Source organism: Molossus molossus, unplaced genomic scaffold (genome assembly GCF_014108415.1).
Source record: "Molossus molossus isolate mMolMol1 unplaced genomic scaffold, mMolMol1.p scaffold_m16_p_29, whole genome shotgun sequence".
Taxonomy (NCBI): Eukaryota; Metazoa; Chordata; class Mammalia; order Chiroptera; family Molossidae; genus Molossus; species Molossus molossus.
The window spans coordinates 589,583-600,473 of NW_023425365.1; the positions used below are offsets into that span (position 1 = coordinate 589,583).

The following is a 10,891-nucleotide window of genomic DNA, read 5'->3' on the forward strand; positions in this document are numbered from 1 at the left end:
AACGCAGTGTGAATATAACTTTTATATGCTCAGGAAACCAGAAAGTTCACGTGACTCTCTTTTTGGTTTTCTTTTTTAATTTTTTTTTTTCTTTATTGCTTTTAGAGAGAGAGGAAGGGAGAGGGAGAGAGAGAGAGAAACATCGATGAGAGAGAATATCAATTGGCCGCCTCCTGCACGCCCCCCACTGGGGATCCAGCCCACAACCTGGGCCTGTGCCCTGACTGGGAATCGAACCAGCGACCTCTTTTTTTTTTTTTTTTTTTTTTTTTTTTATATTTTGTTCAGGTAGAGTGGAAGGGAGAGAGAGAGAAACATCGACGTGAAAGGGACACATCGAGTGGTTGCCACCTGCACGACCCAACCAGGGCCGGGGGCAAACCGCAACCGAGGCACATGCCCTTAGCGGGAACCGAACCCGGGTCTCTTCTGACCGCAGGCCGACGCTCCAACCGCTGAGCCAAACCGGCCAGGGCAAACCGGCGACCTCTTGATGCAGGGTCACGCTCAGCCACGGAGCCACACCGGCCAGGCAGTGTGACTCTTCACTGTGGCGGCCTGGAGCTGAGCTGTGGTGTCTCCAGTCTGCCTTCCGTGCCGTCAGTGATGTTCACTGTAGCCTGATGCGTGATGACGAAGACCAGGAGGCCACCTCAGGGGCTGTCAGTGGGAGGCTGGTTACATTAATTGTAGGAGATTCGTATGTAGCATACAATGAACTCTTCTAAAAGTGACTTTATTTACACGTACTGACAGAAATATATCTAAGATGCATAGTTAAGCAGAAAATATTAGCAGTAAAGTGCAAAAAGGATAAGCCCCTAATTTGATTATCCTCCTAAAAGTATATGTTCACTATTGATATGTGTATCTGTACTTTTCTGGAAGGATCCGGAGAAGCTGCCGAGCGTGGTTGTCTCTGTAGACCAGAATTTAGAGGGGTGGCGAACAGAGACAAACCATTCATCATATATAAGATTTGTGCAAGGTTAATCTTACTATAAGTTCACAATTCAGAATAAACTTGAAATAACATGTATGACTATATTGTACACTTTTGAAATGAAAATCTAAGAATAATGCATCACATGAATGAGACAGAGGTAGGGCCAATGTGTCCCACGGAGAACTACTACCTATGGTCTCTGCTCCATGTCACCCACTTGCCCCTCCTAACCCACTTTAGGGCAAGTCACCCCCTCCCTCTGCCCCGGGAGACTTCACCCAGATCCAAGTGACACCCTCAGGAGGCAGCAGGGCTTACCCGCACCCACTGAACCCCAAGCCCCAGAGGAAAGGGCTTTGGTGTGAACACGTTTTCTCTCTTTACTAATGCTTTTTATTTATTTATTTTAAAATATGCTTTTATCGATTTTTTTAGAGATAGAGGAAGAGGGAGAGAGATAGAAACATCGAGGTGAGAGAGAAACATGATCAGCCGCCTCCTGCACGCCCCCCACTGGGATCGAGCCCACGACCCAGGCATGTGCCCTGACCGGATCACACCCGGACCTCTCTGTCCACGGGACGGCACTCAGTCCACTGAGCCCCACCAGCCGGGCGACTCGTACTTTTTAAATTAGGAAATGTGAGCCAGTTTAAAATGGCACTAGTAGACAGTCTATGCCAAAGTAATTAGTGTTGACTTAAAACTATGGACAAGTGTTCCTGAGGACAGCCCTACACCCGGAGCCAGGACGAGGTACTCAGCTCGACCTTCGTACTGTACAGCTCACGAAGCCGCCAGAGGGCGAGCTGAGAGAACGGCCCAACGATACAAGGAAATCTATCCTTGTATCTATCCTTTTTAAAATGAAAAGTTTGAGATTTTAGGATTTGATCGGAAGTGTAAGATCCAGACCAAACACACACACACGTGTATGTGCGCACACGGCAGCCCATGAGTCATGATCTCATCCTTTCAAGTTGTGGTAAAACACCCTGAACATAAGTTTTACCATCTTACTGTTTTCAAGATGACCATTCAGTAGCGGTAAGTACATTCACTTTGTGTACAGCTAATCTCCAGAATCGTTCCCAACTTCTCCAACTGAAACTGTACTCATCAAACACAAACTCCCGCCGGCCATGTGGCTCAGTGGCTGAGCGTCGACCCTGCACCAAGAGGTCGCTGGTTTGATTCCCGGTCAGGACACATGCCCAGGTTCTGGGCTCGATCCCTAGTGGGGGGCGTGCAGGAGGCGGCCAGTCCATGTTCTCTCTCATCGATGTTTCTTTCTCCCTTCCTCTCTCTCTAGTCAATAAAGAAAATAATTTAAATAAAATAAACACAAACTTCCCATTCCTCCTTTTCAACCCAGCCCCTGGTGACACTGTTCTACTTTCTGTCTCGTCATTGGACTACTCGGAGGCCCTCGGAGGCGTAGGCCCTCGGATGGTATTTGCCCTTTTGTGACCAGACAGGCCCGTCTCACTCAGCATAGGGATATGAGTCAGAACCCTTCCTTCACAAGGCGGAGTGACACTCCACTTATGGGGGGCCCCATTCTGTGTGTCCACTCCTCCGCCAGTGGCCCTCGGGCGGCTGCCGCCTCCTGGCCCGTGCACGGTGCCGCCCTGAGCGCGGGCGGCAGGACGGCCCGTCACGGAGCCCGTGTCCTCGCTCGCAGGCGCAGACCCACGGGAAGTGGCCGGTGAAGTGGTACGCCCCGGAGTGCATCAACTACTACAAGTTCTCCAGCAAGAGCGACGTCTGGAGCTTCGGGGTGCTCATGTGGGAAGCGTTCTCCTACGGGCAGAAGCCGTATCGGGTCAGCCCCTGCTCTCCTGTCCTCGCTGCTCTGCAGCCGTCGGAACAGACGGGCCCCGGTTCTCGTTGAGGACCCCGAGAACCGCAGCCCGGCATCCTTCCGAGTCCTTGGCTATTTCTTGACAGTTCATACGACCTCCGTTTATTCTAAAGAAACATGTCATGTTAACCGAACAGTATATCTTTTTTTCATTATATGTTACGCATGTAACCATGCATAAAATATACCCAAATCAACCTTATTTAAAGTTAAAATAGATATAATGGCTCTCTCTAGTTATCAAATTGGCAGTTCATTATTTTTTGAGATTTTTAAAAAAATCAAAGTACACATACGAAAAAGTACACAGATGCCAGGGTTCAGCTGGAAAACCTCCACAAATGGAACGTGGCCATGCAACCAGCCCCCCAAAGCCACAGAGCCTGCATCCCCTCCCCCCAAGGGTAACCTTTCCTGAATTCTAGATGGTAGGTTAGGTGTGCCAGATTTTGTACTTTTTATCATTGAAACTGCTCTTCATGGACTCCCTTGTTTCTTGGTGGGGATGCGGGATGGGATGTGTTTGTGTCTCTTTTTTTGCCGAATGTTATGTTTAAATAACTTAGGTATGTTTTGCATGTTTCAGGGGATGAAAGGAAGTGACGTTTCCGCCATGCTGGAGAAAGGAGAGAGGATGGGGTGCCCCGTGGGGTGTCCGAGAGAGATGTATGAGCTTATGAACCTGTGCTGGACTTACGAGTGAGTACCCACCCTCCCGACGCTCGGAGGAATGCAGGCTGTCTGGGCTCTAAGGAAGCATGAATTCTGTCTTCCCACGAGGCAGGCTGCACTGCCTTCTCAACAAACAGCAGCGGAGAGGTCGTGCTTTCTGGACCCTGCGCTTCTACTCTTGAGTCTAAAACACAAGTTGAGACGATCGTTCTCATCAAAATGTAAATGTAGGTAATGTTGGCAGGGGTGGTGGCAGAAGTAGAAAGATGTTCCTAAGAGTCTGATCTTAGACAGACAGAGGATGGCAGAGGTACTGAGGGGAAATACCTGCTTTCCCAGTTCCCAGCCGCCTTGAGGAGTGGGCGTGGCCACGGATGCTGGCAAGAGAGGCTCCTGAGACGCACCTCAGACCTGGGAGCCCTGGCCCTCAGAGTCTGCCCAGCACTGCGATGCCCCTGCCTGCAGCAAACACCATCTCAGGGCGCTCAGCAGGACGGGAAATCCTTCTCACCTGGGAAATGGGCCTTGCCAGCCTGTGAGGGCAGCGTGGGGAGCCCCGAGCATGGCCCTGAACCTCTGGCATTGCTGTGTGCGGTTTGGCAACAGTGCCGGTCTGTAATCAGGAGGAGCTCATATATTTGCAATAGATTTAATCACTCGAGGATCAGTTTTGCTCTGAGACCCCCAGCTGGGAATGCAGGAGCATCCTGAGGATGAGAGACCTTGCAGTGTCTCAGCCTGCCAGGGGTCTGCGCAACGCTGTGAGCTACAAGCACTTGCTGGTAAGAGTGAGGGGAGCATTGCAAGGGAGTAAAGGCTCCAGATCTCTGGCTGCAGCCCAATTTATTTGCAGAGTGGTTCCCCAGGTTACATGTTGATTAGGTCATTATTTCCTTGAGATGGTGCCTCTGCTGACCATTCAGCCAAGCCCTGTCTCTTGCTTTTTGCAGCAAAGAAACATCAAATATTTTTTTAAAAATAACAAATCCAACCTCGCCTGGGCTTAGTAACCCATTATCCTCTTGGGGAGGTCTTCCAACCCTTTAACATGCAAATCTTATCTATTTACATGCAAACAAAACATTCAGTTCCAAACAGGACCATCTTCCTGCCCTCCAGGCAAACCTGTCTGTCCACACACACTTTGATCCTGGGCTGCCCAGGTCGCGAGAATGCACATCACAAGGCTACATTGTGTTCATCCACAGCTGGGGGTGCAAGGGAAGGATCTCATTGTTGTCTCAAAACAGCCTGGGGTCAGCCCCAAGAACAGACAGGTAGTATGTCCAGTTGCTGCTGCTGACCTTGTTCAGAGAAAGGCCCTTTCGATATCATAGGTGCCTGTCTGGGCCCTGGGGGACTTCGTGAACCTGGGTTGTTTGTGCTGAAGGGGTATCAGTGTGCTAGCAAGAGAAAAAGGCTAGAAATAGATTTTAGGTGGGGAATGTCCATTCTTTGAAGTCTTGACTAAACCCCTCCCCCACCAGGGCCCAAACTAGAATCATTAAAATTATCAACAGGTAGGTCACAGCCATTTTCAAAATGGATCTCAAAGGTCAGGCTAGGAACTTCGTTCAGACAGACGACAGACGACCCTGAGGGATGGTACAGACCTGACCTTGCCCCGGGCACCTGTGCTGATCCAAGCCCCAGCTCTCCTGCTGTGAGGTGCCTGTGAAAGGCAGGGCAGAGGATGGAAGCACCCTCTCCTCTGAGACCTCCCCAGAACCCCCGAATGAGGGCAGGCCTCACGCTCTCTTTGCAGCGTCTGATTCCGTAACATCACGGAGAGCGGCCCAGGCGTGCCCGGGGTTAGCAGGTGGTGTGTGCTGCGCACCTGGCCGGGGGGTGGGGGGCCCTGGTGGCCAGGAGGCGGTGCTGGTAGCATCGCTGACCCCAGGTCAGGAGCCGGCGCAGCCCTGGGGAGCACACCCCGCCGGGCGAGTCGGCCTGTGACCATTTGCTAGTTTTTCAGTCAGCCTGCTGCTTCCTGTTCTCTTCCTCCGAGAACAACGGACTTCAAGTCCTTCTGAAACCAATGGCAAATTGGACTTTGTCTCTTAGAAAGGCCAGAGGCGAACTCCAAGGGCATTTCAAAGCCAGAGCACACGGGGCCTGGGAGGTGCTGCGCTTGTGCGTGAGGGCACCCCGTTCGGCAGGTATTCTCAGAAGGAAATGGAGTGGTTGCCTGGGGCGTGGAAGCATAGAGAGCTTCCAGAAACTGGGGATGCAGTAACACAGACACCGGTGGGCCCCGCGTGGGCCCCACGCTTCCCCATTGTGAACAGTGATGGATGGAGCCTTAGGCAGCTAGGCAGGTAGGGAGGTCAGTGGATAGATGATAGGTAGGTAGGTAGATAGATAGATAGATAGATAGATAGATAGATAATAGAAGAACGGAAGGAAGGGTAAGTGAATGGATGGATGGACAGATGGATAGTTTGATACACTGATTGGTGGATGATGGATGGATAGAAAATCGGTAGAGAGGTAACAGGTAGACAGACGATAAGTCAATACCTGATGGATGGATGGATTGATGGAGGGGTAGGTAGGCAGGATAGATAGATACGAAACAAAAATTTACACAGAGAGACACATACACATACACCTTCAGATTTGCCGCTGACACACCTGCTGACTGCCCTCCATTTGCTGAGCCCTGTGAATGAGCCGTGATCAACACTTCTCTCGTGGGGTCACGATTCCAGGCTGGGTCGCTCAGGGGCACACGAACAAGCAGGTGGCATATTGTGGAAGGTGCTAGAGAGCAAACCATGGGAGCACTGAGTGGGAATGGAAGAGTAGGGGACATACTCCTGTTGAGGTCTGCATTCGCCCCCATGAGGGCCCCTCCACCTGACGACGGCAGGTGGGCAGCCTGGGGTCGGGAAATGAGGGGGAGGGTGTGCTGGGCACAAGGGGGAGGGTGGAGGGAGCATTGCTGGCCTGCGTGGGCAGAAGCACACACAGGACACTCGGTCACCCTCTGCCCACGCTCAGGGCCACAGCCCAGGTCCTCCCGGCAGCCTGGCCCACAGAGTACAGGAGAGGCCGCTCAGCCCCTGACCAGGTGTGTTTGCTGAGGCCCAGCCTGTGTTCCGCTTCTCTACACTCATTTTCTTGGTGCTCAGCCGCTGGGTGAATGAACCTGCACCCCGGGATCCAGACATGTTCTCTGTGCACTTGGGTTCCCAGTTGGGGCAGAATGTTCTGTTTGGCAAAGATGATCCGTTTGTGTTCTCTTTGGAGCAGAACCAAGGCTGTCTGTCTGAGGGACACGGGTTTTCTGTGTGTGTTTCTGTACCCCAGGGCTTGGCCGTCCCACTCACTGCTGGAACACCTGGTGGCTAGGGACCTAGGGCCCAGCATGCCCACAGGAGGCTGGTATTTATTGATTTTAGAGAGAGAGGAAGGAAGAGGGAGAGAGATATAGAAACATTGATGAGAGAGAACATCAAGTGGCTGCCTCCTGCACGCCCCTCACTGGGGATGGGCCCACAACCTGGGCATGTGCCCTGACTGGGAATCGAATTGATGACCTCTTGGTGCAGGGTCGATGCTCAACCACTGAGCCACACCGGCCGGGCTGCAGGCTGGTGTTTTTAAGCAGCGTCTGCTTCCTCTCGAAAGCTGTAGGCGCAAGAACTCGCAGCAGGCTCTCGAGTAGCGTCACTTTGTTACCACGTGGACGAGGTGCTGTGGAGACCTGACTCCAGCTGTTGTCAGTTATCCTGCGCTCCCGCGTGTCATTACATGTCGCTTCCCTTAAAGGCACATTTGAGGACTTCCTGTATGTTGATGCCATTTGGCAAAACAACCCATTTTGGTTCTGTAGAAACCTCTCTGCCCTTACGTTGGTGAGTGACCCTTGGGCCTCGCGGATGCTTCCTGCCGGTTCTCGTACCTTAGACGGATCCTTCTAGAAGTGCAGTTGTAGGTCCAAAAGGTTGAATGTGGACAGTTCACAGTTTACTCTCAAGGTCTGTTTCCCTTATTGGGCAGTTTTACCCACTTGCAATATTATAGCTGAAAGTCTTGCAAAAATAAGAAAAGTTGTTTCCAAACAAGGATAAATTCTTTGAATGTTAAGAAAGGCTGGCTTGCGACAGGTCCTGTTCCGTGCTCCCATGCGACAGAAAGCAGAGATGTCGCTGATGTTTGTTTAGAGATTTCAAACTGTGAAAAACGTTTACCCATAGTTGACTGACGTCATTACCTCACCTGACAGGTGACTGATACGTAAGGCCTTGCTGTGCTAAAATGTGGAATAGGCAGTCCCCACACCTGTGCTTCTGCTGGACAGGTTTTGAGTTTTCATAAGAATCCACATCCAGCCTGGCCGGTGTGGCTCAGTGGTTGAGCGTCGACCCTGCACCAAGAGGTCACCAATTCGAGTCCCAGTCAGGGCACATGCCCAGGTTGTGGGCCCGTCCCCAGTGGGAGGCATGCAGGAGGCGGCCCATCCATATTCTCTCTCATCAATGTTTCCATCTCTCTCTCTCCTTCTCCCTTCCTCTCTCTCTAAAATCAATAAAGGAAAAAAAATTTTTAAAGCAAAAAACCCACATTCATAGCACATATTCAGAAATCCAGAGCCCTCTAGTTGGGGGTGGGGAGGGAACACTTAATCTGTTTCCTTTTTTTAAACAAGGGTGTAAGTCAGACGTTAGAGGCACGTCTGCAGCTTACGGACCGAGTCTGTGAGACACACCTGTTTTGCTCGATCACGAGGAGGCAGATCAAGGGATCCGGAATTTGAGTGGAAAACTTTTCCATCTTTAAGGTGGACATGAGTGACCTGGGGGGTCTTGTGGGATGCAGATTGGGTTCTGTAGGTCAGGTATGAGCCTGGCCCTGTGGTCCCACAGGCTTCTTCTGGTCCCCCCACCACCACTGCTGGGGAACAGGGACATGCTGCGAGCTGCAGGGTCCGGCCTGAGCCACCAGGGGGCGCTACCACTGGGCCTGCGGAGCCCCAGCTGAGTTCATGCTCTTACCAGCACAATGGCCAACGGTACAGTACGTAATGCGTGTCTTCCCTTCCAGCGTGGAGAACAGGCCCGGGTTCGTGGCGGTGGAACTACGCCTGCGCAATTACTACTACGATGTGGTGAACTGAGGCCCCCCGCCTGGACCCACCACCAGTGAGCAGATGCGTCCTCTCCGGCAGACACCTCACAACCCCACAGTGCTTTGATTCTGAGTCTCCGCTTTCCCCCTCCCGCCGGGAGAGCCAGCCTCATGGGGACACGCCCGTGACTGTGGTTCCCAGAGCCTGTCCCGGAAGCTACCCTCCGCAGAACAAACGTGGCCTGCAGCGCGTGGGAGAAGGGCGGACAGCAGGGCCGCAGGGACCCGTTCGCCTGTATCTCTCGTCTGGGTGGTTCTCACGCAGGCCTTTTCAGGACCTGTGTCCAGATGTCCCTGCCGTCTCTCCAGTTCTCTGGTTCCTGGGCTGCCTCTGGCGCCCGGAGCCTGGAGCTATGCCCAGGTGCATGGAGGTCACTCACCCTGCGTGCTCAGCCTCCACAGGGCCAGGGGCCCCGGGGTGCCCACCGTGGGGGGCCGGTGGGGACAGGAGAGGGGATTTGGCTCGAACAGGCTGCCTGACTTATCCTGCCCCTGGAAAGCTTTCCCGACGGTAAAGTGCTTTGAAGCTTAAAACGTCAAGTTCTACCTGCGATTTGGAAGGCGGAGCCCGTCCAGGGGGACGGAGCCTGCTGCTGCGTTCGCCCTCTGCGTTCTGAGCCAGGAGCCTCGCGTCTGCGCGCGTGCGGCGCGGGCGGGAATCGGCGGCTCGCTGACCCCGGAGCCGCACCTCCGCGGAGACTGCTGCAGCGGGACGGTGCAGGAAAGGGACGGAGGACCCGCAGGGTGCTGTGAGCTGCCCCTGCTGTCTAGCTGGTGAGGTCCGTGCTTCCTCAACCTGAAGAGAGGATGCGGCCGGAGCTCCTGTTCTTTTCTGTATTTGTGGTGGGGCCGCCCTGCGGGCCTCTGCAGATAAAGATGAGTTTCTAAAGAAAGTGTTAATTCATAATAAAGTCACAGACCCTGCTCCTCACCACAAGGAGGCTTCATTGAGTGTGATTTTGATACAAAACCCAAGAGTTATTACCTAGTCCCCTAGTGTTAGTCAATCCTTAACTAATGTTTGATCTTGTGCAAGTCATCAGCCACTGAGCATCCGTTTTGGTGCAGCTGTGGAATCAGAGCTGGTCAGCCACCCTTAGATCAGTCGAGGCGCACACTCAGACTGGCTGATCTTCAGCTCCCCTGAGACGCTGAAAGCGCACCCCAGCCGTGAGCAGGGGGGGCCTGTCCCTGATGGGGCAGCGAGGCTTGGGGACAGCAGTCCGCCCGCGTGCTCGGCCAGAAGACACCGCTGCTCTCAGAACGTCTGCGGAGGGCGTTCCAGAACATTCACGTCTCGTAGAATTGTGCTCGCTGTGGTTTCGTAACTGTGAAAGAGGATGCCCGTGTGCTGAGCACACTCAGAACAGTGGCAATACCCTTACAGATCCTGATTTAAAAAGGCGAATGACGCCCGGCCGGCGTGGCTCAGTGGCTGCGCGTCGACCCTGCACCTAGAGGTCCCGGTTCGATTGCCGGTCAGGGCACACGCCCAGGTTGTGGGCCCATCCCCGGGGGAGGGGGACGTGCAGGAGGCGGCCAGTCGATGTTCTCTCTCATCGATGTTTCTCTCTCTCTCCTTCTCCCTTCCTCTCTCTCTAAAATCAATAAAGAAAAATAAAAAATAAAAAGATGAAGGACAACATCTGTGTGGTCAGGCGAGATGTGGATTTAGACCCGTAGGAGGAAGTGTCAGATGCAGCAGTGATGCCCTCTGAGCGGCTGGGCCGCTGCCTGCGGTGGCCTCTGTCCTCCGAGTGTGTCCGCAGGGAGGGCCACGCGCTGCCGGAACCGGCTCACAGCCTGCTTCTCCCCCACCCTCCAGCAGCGCCCGCCCACCCGGAGGTCTGGGGTCAGAACACCCGCTGTGGGGACAAGGGGAGGAGGCCCAGCGGGGGCGTTGTCCTCGGCCTCCGGGGGGGCATTCCTGTGTGGGGGGTGCCCTCTGTGGCCGTGTGTGCGCCTCGTAGTGCCAGGCCCTGTCCTGGGTTCCGGAGGAGGGCGCGGAGGGGAAGGCAGCTTCCTGGAGGGTTTATGATGCGGCGGGCTGACCTGGGAAGGGAAGGGCTCCGTGTGGGGCGCCAGCCTGCGTTTGCCCTTCCCATGCGCGGCCCTTCGCCTGGCTCTGGCCACGTCTGTACACAGGGCTGGGCTCTCTCCACCTGCTCTCACCTTCCGGTCCTTGTCTCTGGGCAAAGGGCATCATGGACCTTCTGGCTGCCCGGGCCAGGCCAGCACCGCCGGCCGCTGGGCCACGCACACCCTGAGCCTGAGCC

At 53.9% G+C, this 10,891-nt stretch overlaps 1 protein-coding gene across 1 annotated transcript in view; it reads left to right on the forward strand.

Annotated features, from left to right (window-relative positions):
• SYK (spleen associated tyrosine kinase) overlaps positions 1–10,048 on the forward strand; it is a 48,141-nt gene extending 38,093 nt beyond the window's left edge. The window contains exons 12-14 of the mRNA XM_036278497.1: positions 2,631–2,771; positions 3,397–3,509; positions 8,532–10,048. Coding sequence (XP_036134390.1) covers positions 2,631–2,771; positions 3,397–3,509; positions 8,532–8,604 — 327 coding nt within the window. The 3' untranslated portion in view covers positions 8,605–10,048. The remainder of the gene's footprint in view (positions 1–2,630; positions 2,772–3,396; positions 3,510–8,531) is intronic.
• Positions 10,049–10,891: the final 843 nt, after the last annotated feature.